The following is a 22,479-nucleotide window of genomic DNA, read 5'->3' as shown; positions in this document are numbered from 1 at the left end:
TACCTCGTTCAGCTTGTTTTCCGCGTGGACACCCGAGGTTTTCTTGTCTCCCGCGTCTGAGCGGATCTTGCATAGATCCTCGTTCTGAATCCCTTCGAGAATCCTGTTGTCTCATTCTTCCTGCGAAAGAAAAAGGTCTTCAAAAGTTTTGTAGATGTCATACCCAACCGTGTCTTGCAGGATAGTGCCTGGAAACTTCACGACCAGCCTGTCAACGAGCGCCCGCGTGACGTTCTGGACAAGGAAGTTGTTGGCACGCCCTCCGGAAAGGTCGATGTCAAAGACAAGCACTAGCGAGCCCGGCACCAGAACCTCGTTCTCGTTCAGCTTGGGCACAGAAACATACAGCGTATTGCCAGGGTTGGCTTCAGAGGGGGTAAAGGTGATTCTATTAAGCTCACGCTTGGCCTGCATGGCGTGTAATGTCTTTTCGTTGTGCGAAGGGCAAAGGTTCTCTGGAACTGACATTGTATTAATACACCGCGATTATTTTCTAATTTAAAAAATAACAGGCTTGAATAATATCGCTATGTCGGAAGGTGAAGGAACAAGCTTTGAAAACCCTGCTTACGACCCATACGGTTTGGATGATGATGATGAAGGTAGAGATGCCAACGAAACGACTCCTTTCTTCCCAGAAAATGCATCTACGCCAAATGGTAAAGAAGAAATTCCAATGCAGACAATGCAGACTGAAAAAAGCGGGTTGCCTGCAACTTCTTATGCGGAAACCCCTTTCACCGGAGCTCAGACCCTGAGTGAACAAGCGTGGGTTGCTGCAAAAGATTTCTTCCCAGACATGAGCTCAAGCGAGCTTGAGGTTTCATACAGCTCGAAGGGGAAGCTCCAAGTCAAAATGTTTGGAGCTGGCAAAAAAACTTATGACCTGTTTACCAAAAACAAGAGAACGGGAAGAGATCAGATCAATCCAAACCTTTCGAAAGAAATAAAAACTCCTCTCGGGGATTCCAAATACGTGAAGGTTCGACAAACGGTATACGAAAAGCGGAGAGAGCTCAAAGAGAAGCAATACGAGGCTTCACAGAAAAAAAAAAATTAAAAATAAATGGATGAAATAAGAGAAGCCATGAGAAAGAAACAACAACAGATCGAAGATCTTGAAAATGAAGAAGGTTCACAAGAGGAAATTGAGAAACTGAAAAAAGAATTGGGAAGTCTTGAAACACAACATCAAAAGGAAAGAAGCACATATGAGGGAAGTGTTCAAGCGGTAGAAGATAGATCAACATTGGAGGAAGATATTCAGGTGCTAGAAGATTCACAAGCAGTGGATGTAGCAGAAAAAGAAAAAGAAGATGCGCGCGACGCTCTCAAAGCGATAAATAAACGAAAAGAAGCCCTTGAGCAGAGAAGGAAGTTTGAATTCAGAAAGTTGTTGGATAATGAAGAAACAGACTTTACCCCCAAACAAAAACAAGAAGCAGGAAAAAAAATTTCAGATATTGATCAGGAAACAAATTAGTTAGCATCGGGCAGGCGAAGAGCCACCCTGTGGATATACTGCCCGAAATGCCATTATTATTATTATTATTATTATTATTATTAAAAGACTGAACGAGGAAGAAAAAGAGTTCCAAACAATACTTGGTGCGAGAAATGAATACGCGGAAAGAGAAATGAAACTCCTACAAATTGATAAAGAAGAACTGGAAAAGGCGCAGGAAAAAGACCTTGAGATTATGAACGATAAAGATGCGGCGCCTTTCGAAAAAGATGCAGCAGAAGAAAGAGTGGACTGGCATGACAGAGATTCGTCGAGTTAATGCCTGGCTTGAAGAAATCGGGAGAGATGCCACTCAGCTTGAAGATGGAGAGAAGACTCCTTAGGAAAGAGTGAAAGACTTCTTCAAAAAATATGGGGTGACACTAACATCAATAATTCTTGCTGCCGGGACGACAATCGGCGCTGTCATCGGGGTCCTCACCAGAGGTTTGAAAGCCACCAGTAAGGCTTTGGGAAATGGGCTAAAAGAGCTCAGCAAAAAACTCGCATCCATACATGTACTTCCTGGGCTCCTCGGGGCAATCGTAAGCTTTCTATTCAAAGCTGCGGGCCAAGTCGTCAGTTTTCTGGCAGAGCACACCTGGCTGCTTATTCTTGCCATGGTTGCCTTTTTGTTCAAACAATTTCTTAAGAAGCAGCATTAACTTTACCGCCAAGCCATGAACACCAAAGCCGATAATCCTACTACACCGACAATGACAGCTGTTTTGTTTATTTCATGTTGCGATGTTTTATCTGAAGCCTTGGGCTCAATTTTTTGTGCCGTTGGTGGCGCTTGTTGAGTTTCGGACGAAGCTGGTTTCCTTGACTCAGCTGTTCCTGCTTTATGTATCGGGTTGGAAGAATGGCTGTCGGGAGGGTTAATCTTTGATGGGCCACCTGCCATAATTTTGAGCCCAGCTTTTTTTGTCTGGGTTTACCTCATTGTTGACCCCAAGTTTCATCCCGGAGATGGCCTGTTTCAGCTTGTTGTTGTAACCGACCATGCTTGTGGTGTTGATTATCATTTGCGCGGGCATAAGCCAGGCCATGGGGGCTACAGCAAGATTGAACCTGACCTTCGCTTGATCCACCACGAGCTGGTACCTTTGCACGCTTTTGGCCAGGTCGGGCTGTGTGATCACGCTTTCCATCAGCACCAGGAACTCGCTTTGGGCTTCTTTTGCCCAGCCACCAGAACCGAGAATGCTGCTGCGGACGTTGACTTGTGCGCCCAGGATGCAGTAAACGAAAGCCTCGATTGACAGGTTGATTCTCGACAAGCCCACCTGCGTCAAACCTGATGCTGTGTTTGGCGCGAACCAGTCCGATTGGGTATCAGAAGCGGCCCCCAGCTCGATGTAATAAATCAAGTCCCCTTGAATAGCTTTAACACCTTCATCGCTGAATTTGTTCCATTCCGGGTATTTATAGTCAGTTTTCGACGCGCCCGCACCGGATACATAGATGTAAACACTTCCCAGGCCATGGTTTACTCCGTGCATGAAGCGAAAATCGCTCGACGGATCTATACCAAACTCGTTGCTTAGCCTTTTGTATGAAGCAACGTCATAATGATTATTGAATTGGTTGAAAGGCGGGTCTCCGGGCAAAGCGCTCATGCTCTGAATACCTCCTAGCTGGAAGAAAATGCGCCTGACCGTGAAATACACGTGGAAGATATAAAAAGCTCTTATCTGCGGTGGGAGATTCATCCTGCTGTCAAAGATTTCGCGAGAAATTCCGCAACCTTGTGTCGCGCAGAAAACCACAAAGTTGAGCTGCTGCAGCCAATATTTCATGTCAGGCCCTCCTAACCAGTGTTTTGATTCGGCTGCAGAAGTGTGCCTGAGTTTGGTTTCTTGAAATATTTCTCTGAATTTTGTTGTGAAATATTGGTCAGGCGTGACGTAGATTTGGATTGCATCGTTGAATATTTTCTTCAAGCTTGGTGCTTTGCCGTCGAAAGGTACTGCAGGGATGGGCAAGGAAACTTTTGAGCCAAGCGGCGACAATTGGTAAGGAAAACCCCTGCTGTGTCCCAAACCAAGCACTTGTTTCATTTCCTCGCTCCAATATTTTCTGTCTGAGCCGAAGACGCTTTGAAACGAGCCTTCGCTTTCTTTGAAAAACACCTCCGCAGTTGCTTTCTTTTTCTCGTCGATGCTTTCTTGCGAAACGAACCAGCTTTTGTCCGCTTTTGGAAAGTGGCTTAAAAACTTTTTCCAGGCCTTTTCCTTGGCGACTGCCGCTTCTATCACAAGCTCGGGATTTTTCCACACATTCAGCATTGTATTTGAACACAATTTTATTTGTTGAATATAAAAATGGTTGTTCTCACTATTGTCACGCAACAGAATGGAGGGACAATATCTTTTGAAGAACCGATACCGAAAGTGCATTTCATGAAACTCATATCTTGTAGTTTATTCAACAGCTGGCACACTTTGAAAAAAGAAGGTTTGGCCTCCTTGGGAGATAAAAACAAAGATATAGCTTTGTCACTTAGTAAATTACCCCCAGGACATTATAATTTAGAAAGCTTGGCAAAAGAAATAGACGGTCTGTTCGCAAAATATAAATATGACCTTGTAACAGAAATAAATCAACCTGTTGGCCAGCTTGTAATCAAAAATTTTGGGTTAAAACCGATTGAACTTGATCGCGATTTAGCCGGTTTGTTTAATATTAGGCGAAATTTGGGTTTTACAACATTCGTAAAAAGGCTTACAGCTCCAACAACATATTTTATTCATTGTAATTTGATCGACACAGAACGGAATCTGTTCAATGGCAAAAGGTCAGATGTATTAGCCCTGTTTGATGTGAAAGGGAAGCCTTATGAAAAGGTGAGCTACCAGGGTTCTCCACAACAGGTTTTGCAAGACTGCTCTACAGACGAGTTCATAAATAGCATCACTATTAGCGTCAAAGATGAAAATGTCGAACTCTTTGATTTCAAGGGCTTCCCTCTTCTTTTTGAATTAGAGTTAAATTAAATTTCTATATATACGCAATGTCTTCAGCAAATCTGTTACCTCCAAGAGCGCCGCCTAAGTAAAATTGAAAAAGAAATATCTGCTGAGGTTGAGCATTACAGGCTTGTGTTGAAAAAATATAAAAAAGCCCGGAAAGCGATTCACTATTCCGTGGTTAGCCTTGGCGCCATAACGGCAGCTCTGTCTTCTGGGGCTGTTGCAACATCACTCACAGGTGTTGGAATTGTTATCGGCGCACCTGTTGCCGGGATAGCAGCTTTATCTGGCGCAGTTTCCACTGGCCTGTCCGCTGTCAACAAGAAGCTTGAACGCAAAGTTAATAAGCACTCGAGAATCCATTCTCTGGCTATTGCAAAACGTGACTCGATAAACTGCTCTGTCTCACAAACTCTGAATGATAATCGGGTTTCTGACACGGAGTTTCAACTGATCACACGTGAAATGCAGAAATATCGCCAACTTAAAGAGACTTTACGCTCAAACTTTGCGCAAATACAAACAAATCCAATCCAGCCAGATACTGAAAAAATAAGAAACCAGGTTCAGGACCAGGTTCGGGAAGAATATAGAAAAAAACTTGCGGATTAAAGCAGAAATTCGAACTAAATTTTGAGTGAAAAAACACAAAACTATCTCTTAGTCTTATAAAAAACAGATTGCGTTACACCGTGTTACCTTCACGCGTGACGTTTCGTGACTGGGTTACGTTACTGTCACGCGTGACGTTTCGTGACAGGTCACACAAAAAAGCAAAAGCCCTGTCGTGGGGTGCTCGTTGGCTGTTCTTGCCTAGCCCCGGCTAGGACTTTTCCTGCCGCTGACAAGGTGGCTGTCGCCTGTTTTACCTCCAGACGAGGTTTGAGGTCTCAAGGGACCTCTGAGCACCCCCCAGTCTCCACTTGGCCGGGGCGGGTTCACCCGGGGTTGTCACTGTTGATGGTCTCACCCCATACCCCTGACAAGCGCCTGTACGTGCCGTATTAGGAATCATAGGTGGCCACCCTCACATCCAAAAGCACCTTCATTTGCTCGCTGATAAATAGTATAATTCTTCAAGCTATATACATTGATCCCTTTGCCTCCCCTTTCACTTGTGGTGTAGCTTCTCTGTCCTTTTCCTAAATTTTGCAGTATACACACATACGCATGCGCTTTTGGGTGGCGAGATGATGTCATGCTTGAGCTATATTTAGAGCTTGGCTGAATAAATTATATCCCAACAGTACTTCTGAAGGCCAAAATGCTTGTGCTTTTCCACGCTATTTGCTTTATTTTCACGGAACTTTCTACACCCGTTTGGCAGAAAGAGGTCAGACAGATAACATATCAAGTTGTTGAAGCCATGCGAGAAGCAGAGGAAACTTAAACAGGCTCGATTGAGTCCCTTGTTCAAGGAATATTTCATGTTACGATCGATCGAACGCTGCGATCAAATCTTGCTATTTTCTCGTTTCCTCCATCTCGCTTCACTTCAGCAGCTTCTGTGGTGAAAAAATAACTTACAGCACGCTGACTGAGCGTATTTTTTTTGTAAATTCTGTTCTGGTTCGTTTTTTTCGGCCCAAACAAAAAAATCTTGAGTTGTCCTCCATGTTTTTCAGTACTGTTCGTCCAAGGGTCCTGGGGAATATTTGGTTCCAGTCTTTCTGAGAAAAAATCTCACGCAACTCGCAGATTTCAAAACAAAACTTTTGCTTCGAACGAAGGTTAGTCGCCACCTTTTTTCGCTAACGCTCCCTGCCAAAAAGGAACCACTCGTGCCAATCATAGGTCCAGGAGCATACTTTTAAAAAATTATTGTACTCTGGGCTGTTTTCTATGAGAGGTATTAACTCCATCGGCGGGCTTAGCGATGCTTTATGAAGAGTTCCTTCCCTTTTGAAACAGGGGAAACAACAGCCCTCGAAACGGCAGTTCGCATATTCAAAACAAATTATCGTTGGCACAATCTGCTGCATGCATTGGCAGAAAGGCAGTTTTGAAATATGCTCGTGGACCTTGTCCCAGCCCATTTCCTTTTTTTGCCTCCTTTTTATTGCGAGATACTCCTTGTAAATTATCTCACGAAGCTCTGGAGGGAGGTTTTGAATGGCCTCGGAAAGTCCGCAGCTTTCTTTCCGGCTCCGCATCAGCCACGCGCACTTGTTTGTTGCTCGAGACATCGCGGCTCGGGCGGTATAACAGCGGGCTCACTTGTTTCCAATAGACCATTTTACAGTTGTCTGCTCAATGACCTGGCCTTTGTATGGCAGCGAGGCTAGAGTTGACCTTGTTTTGATAGACCTCACTGCTTTTGTTGTGTAAAACAAGTTGTTCTGATGCTAACTAGGTGCATTTACATGACAAAAGCAGTGAAGTCTGTATCAAAACAAGGTCAACTCTAGCCTCGCTGCCATACAAAGGCCAGGTCACTGAGCAGACAACTGTAAAATGGTCTATTGTGCTCCTCCCTCCCTCCCCGTTGTTGTAAGTAGTATATAGGGGGTTAGACAAATACTGTTTCAAAGAGGAAGAAGTATTTCCTCGTTTTACAGCCCCCTGGTTCAACCGAACCAAGCTTCTGAGGTTTGGACTTAAAGCTGGGGGCTGTAAAACAAGGAAATACTTCTTCCTCTGCGAAACAGTATTTGTCTGACCCCCTATATACTACTCTGTATAGTTTACTTTTTACATTTTTAAACTGTGATTGGCTGACAGCAGCCAATTTATCCTAATTTTTAATTTGCACTGCAGTGCAAATTAATTGGAAATTAACAGGCACGCTTTTGGGACTTTCTCAGCCACGTTACATCATGCCTATGCCCTGTCACCTACGACAGAAGCCTTTAATGAGGAATATGCCAACTTACGCTCTATATTCTCCCAATTTGATTATCAAATTGGCCTCATAAATTCCACAATTAATATGTTTATTCAAAATATTGCAACTAAACCAGAAAAGAAAACTGATGTCAACGCAATCAGAATAGTTCTTTCCTTCAAAGATCAGAGCTAATGCAGTCCAATGGCAATTACATGATCTCAGCAGTAAGATTGCTGTCACTTTACAGCTTATTTTTGTGAGCAAAAAATTGGAGCAAGATCACAATTAAGCTGAAAGAAATTACTCCAAGTATTGTAAGTCAGCATTGCATTGTTTGTAAATTTGCATGTGATCTGTGTGATGCAGATTATGTTGGCTATAGAGCCCGACACCTTTGTCAACGCATTGCTAAATACAACTATTTGGCTATCGGTAAACATATTTTAGATGTGAACGATGACAAAAACCTTCTTAATGAGGGCCAATTTTGTGTTCTCAAGAAGTGCCACAGGAAATTTGACTGCCTCGTTTACGAAATGCTATTCATCAAAGAATTGAGACCTAGCCTTAACACTCAGAGTGACTCATCAGTGCTTAACTCTTTGTTTAGCTTGTAGCATATTTTTATATTACTTTTCTTTTTAATGAACTGTTTTTCTTGTACTTATAGAATATTCATACTGTTTTTTTTCATTGATAATGTCTGAGCATGTTAAAACATCGTACTCCTGATATTTGCAAATTCTTTCAAATTGCACTCGCCTAAAGGTTTGTGCAATTTTGTGAGAATTTTCAAATATCTCTGGTAGTGTAAATCCTTAATTGCACTTGCATTCATACACTTGCCTATACTAACATTGCTGACTCAAATGGCAAATTCTTCCAGCCAGCATTATGCCTTTTGCAGTTGTCAGTTACTGTTTTGTCCTTTAGCAGGCAGCAATTTAAGTGCCTAGCAGTTACTCTATATGTAGGTGGTTTAGCTTTTTTTAAAAGAGTACACTGTTCCTGTGTTCTTAGCATTAGTGCATGTTCATTGAATTTGCCATCCATATATTTTCGTGCATTTAAGTCATCAGGTTAAAAACAGTGTTGAATATTGGTGACATATCACAACTGAAAAAGTTCACTTAATCAATTGCTTTTACAAATTTTGATGGCAGTTAAAAAGTTGATCAATTAAACCCTCAGGAAAGACTCCACCCTGAGGTCCACCCCTTACCTTTTTATGTACATTTTGACAAAAAAAGGAGGTACCCCTTTGGTATACCTATTATTGAAAAAGTACTCCTTTTACATACCTACTTACAAACACTATTACTGCTGTAACTAACCCATCTTATAACTAAATCTCCAAAAATGGAAGTCTTCTTATCAGTTTTCATGTAGTGCTTAATAAATTAAATGATACAGCCATAAGGTGCATTTGTACGAAATATTTAAATTAGAGGCCCTTTAAAATACCTAAATGACAGATTTCCCTACCCTTTCATACACCTCAACTCATGAAGTTCCTACCCTTTCGGGCGGAGCTTCCCTGTATAGGCCATTATAGGGAGTAACACCGTCCCAGGGAACCAAACCAATAGAACAGGGAAGCACCCAATCCATTTAAAATGTCTACTAAAATTTCCACATTTAAAATGTCTATTAATTAAATGGTAAATCCCAATGCGGCAAGTTAGCCATAAATAATAGCAGAGCTGAGCCATCAAGCAGAGCACCATACCCATACAGGAAAGTAAAGGAAACCCATGCATTCATTTTCTCGTGGCTATCGTGGCTAGTGGTATTGCTCTTAGGCGATACCGCTAGGGTACTGCCGACGGCGGAGTCACGCAAGAAGGTGGCCATACTCCAGCTAGTAGGTTGACAGCAACATGCATCCTTGTTTTATAGGATACTTTGATATTGGACATCCATGTTATGGTCAATTGACCTGTCAAAACAAGGTATCCACTGACCAGTACCACGTGACCATATCATGGGCTCAAGTTTAGAGCTCATCAACATCACATGGTTTTTAAAGTTGACGCTGACCAAGTGCTAGTTTTGAGTTGGATCGCGGGCTCACGCAGGTTAACTTGTTGTAAATAGTTGTTTGGAGGCTGGCTAAAGTTAACCCAGGATTAAAAGTATTTAGTAATTTTTTCTTGTACACAAAAATTTTTCACTGCTTTTGTTTTGTGCAACTTGAGATTATTCAAACTCAAAGCAGAAGGCCAAACAATATACAGAAAACCTCAACGGAAAGTTACAAAACTCAAATCAAAATTCTCGCTTATCCTGGGTTATCTTTATTGAGCTTTGAGCAACCCAACCCAGGAGCTCCGCTTTTAGACTTTGCTAAATCGATATATTATTACCTCAAAAGCTGCACAAGACTTGATGGGATAAATGCAAATCTTCATCAGCCTTAGGTCCTCTGAATGATGGACACTGTGGACAGACTTAGGAAGCTGAGATTTAAACACTTGGCAATCATCAAGCATTTTAGCATTGGCAGATGCTGTAGGATAATTTTTCTGCTCTGTCGTTGAATCTACAGCTAAATCCTGTTGGAAGTTGCTACGGATGTCATTTGAAGCACTCTTTTTGTGACAAGCAGGTGCAACTGTATCTTGAAAATGTTTGCCCAGTACTGATTCTGTGGTTAACATAGCATCACTGTGCAAACTGTCCTGTGCACTAGAGGTGACATTTAAGTCACCATCTAGAAAGCATTCTTCAAGGAAATTTAGAAATGTTTCTGCATCAGCAAAGTTTGACATGTAGCCAAATGAGATTCTCACCGAGCCAGTAGGTTTTCCTTCAATAAGATCTACATCATCCCCACACACGTGACCTGCAGACAGATTGTCCTTCACTTGCTTATTTGATAGGCTCAGAAATTTCTGACAGGCCCCTGTGTTGCAAAAGCAACCTGTCCTTAGGTGAATATTGTATAAGCTGGCCATCTTTTCTACCTGTTAAAAATAGTATAATTTTTTAGCAACACTTTTAAAACATGATTAAAATTAAGCAAAGCTGATGTGATTTTGAGGACAAGAAATACCAACAACAGCCCAGAAAGATTTCAACTGTCTTTTAACTTTCTGGTAGAAAACCCTTCAGAAGTAAAGTCCAGCAGGTATATTTTGCAGGTTGCAGGTTGCAGGTTGCAATTTAATTTTAACTGGAAAACCGCTGGCACTAAAAATAATTAATAACCTATATACTGGTCAGAGGTTCTTACATAAAGTAGTTCGCGTCTTTCACATATTGAGAACATGATCGATCCGCTATAAGTACTTATGAGACCAGTGAAATTTCTTCAAAGCCATCTGGATGGCCGTTCCATAGATGTTTCCATCGATTCCAGATTTGGCTCGGGTCTTCCCTCAACAACAGAAGATTGCCATCACAAATAAAGCAAATAAATAAAGAAATGAAATGATATAAGTCTTAAGATTTTAACCGACGGAATATACTAGCACAAACTCAGTGTGCTTTTATTTTGGTACTCACAGGGAAGAAATAACCAAATTCAGCAGATATTTCAGATGATATTTCAGATGTTTCTTCAAAAACGATAATTCATTGCAGGCTTAAAATAATAGGAGTATACTCTCCTCCCATCGCTCATGTAACAGTTACAGTAAGTCTACCACCTGTAAGTGCCAGCAGTTTTCCAGTTATAATTAAATTTCAACCTGCAACCTGCAGCCTGCAAAATATACCTGCCGAGTAAAGTCTTGCAAGAAGATGCAAGTCATGTGCCTTGGATAATACAAACACAGGTAAAACACTCATGATTTTAGCAACAGCACTTGGGGGGAAAAAACCATCCAAACGGGTTCAAGGCTTGCAGGATACTTTCTGTGATGTCTGTCTTGCAAAAACAAACTTAAATTATATTACGAGGGATCCAGGTATTCTGTTTTGAGGTGATATTTAGTCACTTGGACTATAGTTTTGGCTAACATCAAACAACCCGCAGGACTTTGTGAATTCAACAAATATTATTCCAGCGATAAAAACAGATCACGCAGCGATTGGGCTAGCTTCAACCAATTCGTATCAGCGTGTTAAGGACGGTGGCTACTATTGTACACACACATTCTGCGCATCATGCAAGACATGGTTTACTCCATGCGTGTGCTAGGGTTGGCATTGACGTAATCAACTATGCTACCAAGTACGCGACTAAAATGAAAGCAAAAGTTTCCTGCTGTGACCAAATCAAGTTTAATGAACCTGTACTAAAACCAGGAATACCAGAATAGCATATCGCTGACCACTAGCTGTTAACGGCTTCAGGTTAAAAAAACTAGCTGTTATCTGTCAAAAATTATACTGAAATCCAAATGAAAACATGTACCTGCAGATGGCATAGTGCGTGTGCAAAACAAGTGCAAGAGATGCAAAAATTTAACTTACTGGGGAGATGATGGGAAAAAATGTAACAGGCACCATAAAGTTTTCAAAAACGATGAATAACTTTAAAAAACGTGCAGTTACCCCTACATTTTATGTTATGAAATGGAAGTGGCAAGCCTATTCAACACGTGATTAGTTTCTGGTTGTGAGGAAAAGCTGTTTAGACTGTATTTTAGCTGAACCAGAGGAAGGCTGTCAGAGACACCAAAAGTGCTGTGGCAACCATTTTGTCATTAAAAACATACCAAAAATGGTTTTTATGTTATGTTTCACCAAGTAGTTTTAAGATATTTATAAGTGTGTTTGTTTTTCTGTACATAAAGGTGAATTCTTAGGAAATTTGTGAAGAACTATCCTCTCCTTCTTTTTCAGAAAAATGCTGATGTTAGCATTTCTGTTGAGATTCAAGGCTAATTATCTCAAAAAAATGTGTGGCTACCCCCATTTTTCTTTGTGGATTCCAATAGCCCTTGCAAAGATCTACTTTTTCCGCACAGTCTTAATCTGGTGCAAAAGCCTTTGTATTCAGTAGGCACCGTCCTTAAAGGCTGTGGCATTTGGAAAATGAATGTCTCACCTCTTGAAGATGGAAATTATCTTGATGACTTGAAAAATAAGTTCCCACAATGGAAAACAATGGGAGCTAATAACTTATCAGATTAACAATGGAATTGGCTGAAATATAACATTCGGGACCATGCCATTTCTTATTTTAAACAAAATGCCAAAGAACGAAACATAAGAAAGTTACTTGTATGCGGTGTTATTACAACAGTTACTAATCCCTACAAAATATTTCATAAACAGAGATGCTTTTATCACGACCCATATAAATCAAGATCTACCAACATGGACTGCAACACTAAAGAAATGTTTCTAAGCAACCTGAACATCATTCAACTATCTCAATAAATTAAAATGATACAACCATAAGGTGCATCTTGTGGAGATAAAATATCCCCTGAGGAAATAAAATTAATCCTAGATAGCTTTCAGAATAACAAATCACCAGGTGATGATGGATTACCAATTGAATATTATAAAACCTGTTGGGAATTAATTGGGGACTCTATTATAGAAAGTACAAGCGGGAGTCCTTTAAATATGGAGAAATGTCCAGCTCTCAAAGGAAAGCAGTTATCACTTAAATTGAGAAGCAAGGTAAAGATCAAACAGCAATTGGCAACTGACCTCTCTCCTCAATGTTGACGTGAAAAAAATTTCAAAAGTAATTGCAGTGACAGTAAAAATGTTTTGCCCAGCATCATACATCACAATCAAACAGGTTATGTAAAAGATTGTGACATTGGAGAGTCAGTTAGGTCAATTTTGGATATAATGGTGTTCACAGATAAAAAAAAAACATCCTAGTATTCTGATTTTGATTTTTTTGATTCATTGGGCCAGCACATTCTATCAAAAAATTCAAAGCTGTGTAATAAATAATGGCTTTCATCAGATTATTTTCAATTACAAAGGGGCAGAGACCCCCTTTCTCCCTATCTCTTTCTTTTAGCCATTAAACCATGTTAGCACTTTCAATTTGCAAAAATCCTCAAACTGATGGAACTAAAATAGGAGAAAGTGAACAGGGGTTTCAAAATGTTTTGAAGTAGGCATCTGCAGCTGGAGGGGAAGGCGGCTGTGATGAATTAGGGGCCCCAAGGCCCCTCATCCTAGGGGGTCTTGGGTTATGCCACCCTCCCATAAAAACTAGGTTGGCCTGACCGGGAATTAAAACTGCAAGATGACCGAAGATAGCTATGAAAACACGATGATGCAACGGGCACAAAATACAGTGTGGAGGCAGTGTAGCTGAGTGGTTTAGGGCACTGGTGTTGTAATCTGGAGGTCCCGGGTCCAGGGCCTCCACCCCGTCACAAGATTTATGTCTGTGCGGTTTTTCATTTGCATGTTATTTGGAGAAGTGTTTTACCCAAATTTATAGAGCTTTGTTGTAATTTTTGTTGTAATGAAATTTAGAATTAACAAAGGGTATTCTGTTTTGGAAGAGTCATTTATCAGTTAAGTATGTATTGTGGAAATCCACTTTATAGACATTATTTCCTTTCCCAATTTCCCATGCAGTGTTTCAGCCAGAAAATTTTACTTGAGGGTTAAAGTGGCCCCTGAAGACCATTTTTAGGGGCCACTGTTTTAGGAAAGGGGCCAATAAATTGAAAGCTACTGAACGAAAAAATGCATCAGGGTACCAAGCAAAATAAAACAGTTTATTAGGATCTATGAGAATTTAATAGTAAGTGCTTCTTGAAGTGTTTCTACTCAATAAAGTTTCTTTTGAATCAGATACTAGTACATGAAGGATCCGTGTATTATAAGAGTGCAATCCATAGGCATACATAACATAGTCAATGATCAAGGGTTTGCAATGCATCATAGGGCGATTTCGAACATGGTTAGCCATTTTGAAGTTTTCCAATGTGAGAGAAGCAAAAGGATGGATTGACTTCTTTTGTTATGTTGAATGTTTTAGAAGCAAAGATCTTTCAATATCATTTTCTAGAATGGCATAATGTGTGACAAAATAACAGTTATTGATCGTCAACACAGAGAAATGTAGTTGCCATTATGGCAACTAAACCAGAATTTTTGCTTTGTTACCAAAGATGAAATGTTAGTTGCATCGGCAAACATATCAGTCGCAATTTCGAGCCCTGGGATATCTTTTAGAATACTATGCCTGTGTTAAGCCTGTAGCCTTGAAAAAGGAAAGGGCAAAATGGGCCCTTTTTTCGTTTTTCTTGGGGCCCATCTCTGATTACGACGTGGGATTCCCGCAATGGCGCGGTCTGGCGGAAACACTGTAAATGAACAAAAAATAGGTCTGAAATGCGTATTTGTGGGCTTTTGCATAGTTTGTTCCATTCGGTTGGAGATTTTTGTTTTTCAATGTAAGTATCTGGGAGTTGAATTGCTACACGTGAGAAGGCAATCACTGGAAAGATAAAGGTGTAGAAATAGGTGAATTATGTAACATACATTTTTTTGGATCTCTGGCATCAACATAGACAAGTTGTTACTTTTAAGAAACAAATGTGTTACAGAATACTGTTTACTTGATTGAGTTTAAAGGGTATGCAGAATTGATGGATTTATGGCCACCACAGGAAAAACATGCAAAATATCAAAATTTCCCCACACACTTTGAATTTGTTTGTGTCCATTTATGCAACACATCAGGCATATTTTTAGGTACTCCAGCTTAAGATGCCAATATCTAGACAACCCATCAGGATATCAAAAAATATCAAAATAAGACTGTGCAGCCATTTTGCTTGTGTTGCAGCACCCAATAACCAATAAACTCAATAGAACAACCCTCTTTTGTTTCACATCTTACCGGCTCCTGGAGTTCTTAAAATAAAACCTTGCTTAAATTGTATTTTTATCATAAACCTCATTTAATAACCTTTCTTCTGACATGTAGATTGTTCCGGTTGTATTGAAACTGGCGTGTGTAGGAATTAATTTTTTTTTTCTGAAGGACACCCCTGAAGGTGGAAAGTTACCTTAACCACAGGGTATCTGAACACTGTATCAGCAATAACGCAATCATATACATACATGTAAAATAAATGTACTGTTATTTACCTGTGTTCCTGGGTCTTTTTGAACCAGTTTGAAGGGATTTGACTAAAAGCGAAGAAAGCCTGCATAGCAAAAAAATTGACCAACCCCTGCTTCTTCAATTTTTTGCTCTCAAACATAAATTTTGTGAAATATGCGGTCGTATTAACATATAAATGTTCTGACGGAAAGTAAAATATACGGTCGTAATAACGTAGTGAACGGAAGTAAAATATAAAGTCATACTTACGTACTGAAGGAAAGTAAAATACACTGTCGTACTAACATACTGAATGAGAAAAGTAAAATACATGGTTGTACTAACATACTCAAGAAAAGTAAAATTTACGGTCGTCCTAACGTCTTGAAGCAAAGTAAAATATACAGTCCTAGTAGCATTCTGAAGGAAAGTAAAATAATTATACAGTCATATACTAACGTACTGAAGGAAAGTAAAATATACTGTTGTACCAATGTTTTGAAGGACAGTAAAAGGTACAGTTCTGCAAATGTACTGAAGGAAACTAAACTGTACGGTTGTACAAACGTACTGGGCCCGGTTGTTCAAAACCGCGATTTAACTAACATCCAATTAAGCCTAATTGTCAATTAAATTTCCTAATTGTGGGTTAGCTAATCGGGTGTTAGAAAATGGTTGCTCAAAAGGAGATTAATCTGCCGATTAACTAATCCGCAATTGAGCGTAAAGTGGATTATTTCAATTGATTATAATATATTCTTACACCATTTTAAGTCATAGAATTGCGCAAAACTTTTGTTTCCAAATGGCCTATTATTTACTAGACAATATGAAAGGCTGTGGGCAAGAACGTCCCATAGATTTTTCGGCCATTTTTGAAAGTGCTCAAAAATAGCTGGCATGTGGGCTTCGTTTTACCTGAGAAACATTGCTCTGAAGTTTCTCTTCGTTCTCAAGAAATAACGTATCCAAAAAAGGCACACACTTTGGAAAAACCAAGAGGTTTATTGCATATGCAATATCTCGAAAACAAAGTGAACTTTAGTGCAAAAACTACGCGACATTGCTTAACCTACCTAAAGAAAACTGCATGCGAAATTTGGAGCATTTTCGACAAAGTTCACTTTTCATTAAAATACCTAAAGCCCTTTTCCCACCGAGTCCTTCAAATAAATGAAGCCAGGCCTTTGTTATGATAAACTGAGCCAATCCTTTGTTATAATAGCCTTGCCAAGCCTTTGTTATAAGTCAAAGTCTTGCCTTGATTTATTATAACAAAGGATCAGCCCGCCGCAACCGCAAGGACTTTGATTTCACTTAGAAACCAGCAAAATGTCAATTTCGCGCAACGTATATAAGCTCAATTTTGATGATTTCAGGTCAAAAGTGGTTAAAATGTTTACTCATGTTAATGCGTGACAGCAAGGACATTGATTTCTCTTAGAAAGCAGCAAAATGTCAATTTCATGTAACATATAGGCTCAAAAATGTTGATTTTAGGTCAAAAACGGTTTAAATGTTGATTTCACGTTAGCAAGTGATGGCAAGGATGTTGATTTCTCTTAGAAAGCAGCAAAATGTCAATTTCACGCAACATATAAGCTCAAAAATGTCGATGGTAGGTCAAAAAAGGTTTAAATGCTGATTTCACGTTAACGCGTGACGGCAAGGATGTTGATTTCTCTTAGAAAGGAGCAAAATGTGAATTTCACGTAACGTATAAGCTCAAAAATGTCGATTTTAGGTTAAAAAAGGTTTAAATGTTGATTTCACGTTAACGCGTGACAGAAAGGATGTTGATTTCACTTACAAGACAGCAAAATGTTAATTTCACGCAATGTATAAGCTCAAAAATGTCGATTTCAGGTCTAAATAGGTAAAAATGTTGATTTCACGTTAACGCGTGATGGCAAGGATGTTCATTTCACTTAGAAAACAGTGAAATGTTGATTTCATCAGAACGCATTACAACAGAGATGCTAATATCACATAAGGTCAGTAAAATGCTCGAGGCTCTTGTGGTTAGGGTTTTAAGTTAATTAGGATTAGAGATTAGTCCAACGTTATTCAGCAAAGTTAGGGCTTCAGTTGTGGTTTGTTTAGGCAACTAGCAACAGTCACCATAGGTTGATTTCCCTACTTAATAGTCAAGTTTGTTAGTTGCACTATGAAAAAAAATTTAAAAAATAAAAAATAATTAAATAATAATAATAATAATAATAATAATAACAATAAAAACCAGGACTCTTACGCCATGTTCAGTCAGCTGATAAACATCGAAACTACCTTGTCGAACTAGGATGGTCAAATCAAATACAGCAATCAACGTAGATGTCACTACCAAACAGTCAAAGAAGAGGGCCTATAGAGCATTTTTATTGCCACGCAATAAAAAGTAATATCAAAAACCATTCAGTAGATAAGGTCAAGAAATTGTGATATTACAGAGGATAAATAAAGAAGACAGTTCTCCAAGTTTAAGGTGGGTGCATTGTCCCAAACTTGAGACATTCCTCGAAATGTTCCGCGCAAATTTACAGAACCTCGTATGGAGCCGCCATGTTGGTGTTCTGTGGTACACCAATATGGTTGCCGGAAAATAGCGTTAACATCTGGAACTTACTTTGGTTATCTGAGACAATGATTATCTTGCACTGAACAAATAAACATTAAATAAGCACTTTTCCAAATACAGCGTCTTAAATGGCTAAAAATCACAAGATAAATACATATTTTTCGACAAACATGATCGTAGCTTTATGTCACGCACCGCCATAACTTCGAAATTTAAAATGCGCTAGTACTTCTTATGCTTGATGAGGATAACAACTTTTATGGCTCTTTAGTTTTGGATTTAAGAATTTGATGACTTCACGTGAAAATGCTCTATAAATAGGGTTGACAGCTAAACAAATTAACCCTTCGCAACATACGGGTCTCCATACATCTGCATGTCCGCCGATCCCAGAAGTTCAAAACACTACAAATCATGCCGATATGAGATAAAATCAACGCAACCTGGATCACAGATCTAAGTTACAACTGATCGCTACTTGTTGGCCATTATTATGTTTAAATGAAAAATGAAAAACAATTTAGTTACCAGTTTGAGAAACGTCCGCAGAATGTGATCGCAATGCATGGCAAGAAGGGTCTTTACACCTCGTGTGTGGGAAAACATGGCGGTTGATAAAAGACAAATTTTATAACTCTAAAACCAGTTCTTGCTTTCCAAACTTTGACACTAGCAAGGCTTGGCAAATGGGCAACAACTCACAAGAGGGTATTTCTCTTGGGCAAGAACTGCTCTTGGACTTTGCTGCCTGGCTCAATCTGACTTCAAACGTCGATAACACGATTACAGTATACCAGCTGCCTTCAAAGTTTCAGAACACATTTTGATTCTTTAAAAGGTGCTGATCACTTACGGGTTTATCAAGACTTCATGATGCCTCTCAACCACCAGGCAGCCATACAAGGTACTTTAAAACAATGCTATGGATATTAGTTGACAGAGCTCTAATGCTGCACATCTCTTTTTTGTTTGATGGTATTTCGTTTGACGCTCGATCGATTCACGTGTTGTGTTCACTTCACAATAACCGATGTAAACAATCTGTTCCCAGATTTCCTCTCTATATACTATTTTCCTTTGACTTAAAGACAGCTAATTAGGTTGTGTGAAATACACTATAAACAGTCTGCCTGTTTGCTCTTCAACAAAATAATAAGGTTTCTTTTGTTTTTTGTTCAACAAAAGATCTCCAAAAGATGCCGCTTGGAAAACTGAGTTTTTTAGCATACGTTATTTCTCAAGAACGAGGAGCACCCCAGCGAAAAAAACTTCAGAGCAATGTTTCTCAGGTAAACCGAAACCCGCATGCCAAAATTCAGCTATTTTTGAGCACTTTCAAAATGGCCAAAAAACCTAAGGGATGCTCCTGCCTGTGGCCTTTCATATAGTTAGTAGGTTTTAAATTATATTAAGTGTCCAAAATTAGTAGGAGGGTGTTTCCGCTCAGCTAAATATTTTTTCGACATGTTAATAAAGTTTATGTATGTTCCCCGGCCAAAAATCTGCCTGTGAAACTGTGGTCTTGTTTCCTCCAACTGTATCACAACTTCTATAAATATATGGTTGTACTAACGTACTAGAGGGAAGCAAAATATACAGTCCTACTAACGCACTGAAGGAAAGTAAAATATATGGTCTTACTAACATACTGAAGGAGGAATGTAAAATATACCGTCGTACTAACGTACTAGAGGAAATTAAAATGTACGGTTGTACTAATGTCCTAGAGGATAATAAAATACACGGTAGTACTAACGTTCTGAAGGAAAATAAAATATGCGGTTGTACGAACGTATTGAAGGAGGAAAACGTGTCGCAAGGCCACACAAACAAAAGAATGCTCTGAAAATTACTGAAAATTTCACAAGATAACCAAAGATTGACAAAGATGTTGGTGAAGATGATCCCAAGATGTTTTGATCATACACCCACGAATTTAAGTACAATTTAGGAGTCAATGTATGGTCATACTAGTGTACTAAAGGAGGAAAGTAAAATATACTGTAGTCCTAACATACTGAAGGAGGAAAGTAAAATATATGGTCTTATCTTTTTCTCAACTGGTGAGCGAGCAGATTTAAACAAGTCCTGCAATCTGATTGGTTCCAGAATTTTCCCATCCAACCCACCACAGTGGGGGGATTCTGTCATGTTGATCTTTTTTCTGGAATGAATTAGCATTAATCCTCAATCTTTTACTCTTTTTACACTTCCATTGCTGATTAATCAATGCAAGTTCATCACCGCTCACCCTTAAATGGCAAGGAAAGTCACTGTAAGTAAATTCAATTGAGTGTTTTGAAGTTGTGAGAGTTTGTTTGGTCGTTTGTAGCTCGGCCCTGTAATGGCGCATAATCCTGTGTGGATCTCTCTCTGCACAATTTTAAGTAAAAAATGATTCAGTTTCAGTCCAGTTTATCTCTCTGGTTGTTGCTGCATATGAGAGAATTTCTCTGGAGAATTTCTCTGCTTTCTACTTTTCAATTTACAGTAGAAAAGTCTGATTTCAAGTGATTAGCAACGACTGACAGAGATTGTTTTTGTAGTACAACTTCAAACTTTGCATGAAATTTCACACTGCATAAACACTTCTGGAGAACTTAACTGGTGAACTAAATGCAACTAACATAAAGTAGTGTGAAATAAATCTTTTATTTAATACATCCTTCTTTTTCTAGTATCTGAGTTACTTGCTCAACGCAAAGATATTTGTTACAAATGGTTTGTAGATGGCGTGTAAGCCAAAACAATGACAAAGTTGCATAAACAAAACCATTTGTACGCCAATTTACTGCAGGAAAAACAATAAACATGTTATTAGCCGGCTTGGGTCAGTCCGTGTAGTAACAATCTGTGACCAGTGAGTCGGTCTTGAAAATGCTGCCCGAGGTCACAGGCTGAAGGCAGCAATTTCTAAACAGAGGTCACAGGATATTACAAAGTACGCTCTTACTAGGGTTTGAGTAACAGAAACACCCACAAGAAATAAGTGGAGGATAGTATTAAAATCCTGCATTTCAAAAAATTGTAATGAAATTGTTGTTCATGAATTTAATGTACTTTAAACTCACTGATATCAAGTTTTACCCCTAAATTGTACTCAAATTCGTTGGTGTATGATTTAAACATCTTCGGATCTTCCTCTAAAGTCTTCGTCAATGTTCAGTCATCTTCAGAAATCTTTAGCAATCTTCCAACATGTTCGGAAAATGTTCAGAAACATTTGTGTCGAGTTCAGACAAGTTTTGGAGAATCTTGTAATTATAGTAGTAGATGTCGGCCGTATATGTTGTGTTTTCGCTGAATGTTCGCATAAAGATAACCAAAAAAATAATAACTCCTCACATCGTGAACTCGGGCTGCCTGTGTTCTAAACAGATCAAACAGACACAGGAACACAGGTAAATAACAGTATCGTTATTCTACATGAATGTACTTGATTATGTTATTGCTTCTATTTATCAACTATTTGTTCCTCATTTTGCCATGTCCGTATTTATGCGTATTTATTTACAATATCATATAAATAAATAGCGGAACACGTAGTTTGAATTCTCCTCAATTCTCTTGACTGTTGATCATCTAAGACATTCAATCACGGCTTAAATTATTCGAAAACTCATACAGATCATCAATTTTGTGACTTTCGATGTCTTTTTTTTTCGGCAATCAAGTATGGTTGACCCTGTATGAGCGGGCACCTTCAGGAAATGAGCTATCTATATAATTACAATAGCTTCTATTTATAAAAACGCTTGTGCAAAAATTTATTCAATGTAGAGCATTTCTGCAGTAAGATATTGAGTACTTGCGAAAGAAATTCAAAGAATAACTAACTTGACACCGTGCAAGCGACTGTAAAACAGCCTTAGACAGTGGATGTTTGAAACACCACTTTAAAAACAAAAGAACAAACTTAAGGTTTGGCTTGTAGGCAATTTTAAAGCTCCCATTCGATTTGCATTCATGAAATTCTTGCTTGCCCAAAGCACAGGGGACCCAAACACTGTATCAGCAATAACAATCATTTACATTGAATTTCATGTAAAATAAATGTACTGTTATCTACCTGTGTTCCTGGGTCTTTTTGAGCCATTTAGCAGGAATTTGACAAGAAGCAAAGGCAGTTTACATTTCAAATATCATCTTGTCTACCGTCTTGTAAATGCGACAATCTGATTACGTCTCAAATTTTCATTATCTTCATTAACTATTAACTCTCATCGAGGGAGATATTCTCAGGTTTCGTAAAGTCCTAAAACCTTCAAGAAGAACAATGACTTTATGGGATTATGCAATAATTGCATAATCCCACAAAAACTCTGGCTGGAAAGTAACCAATATCTGCAGGTCACCTGTTTTAATAACCAAGGTCTTGGTAAGTGTTATCAGCCTCAGCCTTCACCTTCAGCTGATATCAATTTTTCACATCCTTGATTATTCTGGATGTCACTAAAAACCTTGTCCAATAATCTCCTTTTAGCTTTATTATATGGTAAGCTCTGTGAGCAGGCAAGATGAACCAAATCCTGAGCTGTGATTGGCTACCCAACCAGGCAGGATGACATTTTTTATAATTATGGCTAGCTCTATGAGCATGCTAGATGAACA

General features: G+C 39.1%; 1 protein-coding gene across 2 annotated transcripts in view; it reads right to left on the bottom strand.

Moving 5' to 3' along the window:
• The window catches only part of LOC110050841 (molybdenum cofactor sulfurase-like), a 111,519-nt gene that overhangs the window by 72,951 nt on the left and 16,089 nt on the right, over positions 1-22,479 (bottom strand). For both annotated transcript variants that reach the window (XR_016206054.1, XM_089284951.1), the window contains exon 4: positions 9,673-10,272. Coding sequence is in view for 1 of the 2 variants with exons in the window: in XM_089284951.1 (XP_089141077.1) it covers positions 9,673-10,272 (600 nt within the window). In the remaining variant the exon portion in view is untranslated. The remainder of the gene's footprint in view (positions 1-9,672; positions 10,273-22,479) is intronic.

The sequence above is a fragment of the Orbicella faveolata genome, unplaced genomic scaffold (assembly GCF_042242905.1).
Source record: "Orbicella faveolata isolate gen_17 unplaced genomic scaffold, um_ofav_v1 contig_13, whole genome shotgun sequence".
Taxonomy (NCBI): domain Eukaryota; kingdom Metazoa; phylum Cnidaria; class Anthozoa; order Scleractinia; family Merulinidae; genus Orbicella; species Orbicella faveolata.
This window is presented reverse-complemented; position numbering and strand designations above follow the sequence as displayed.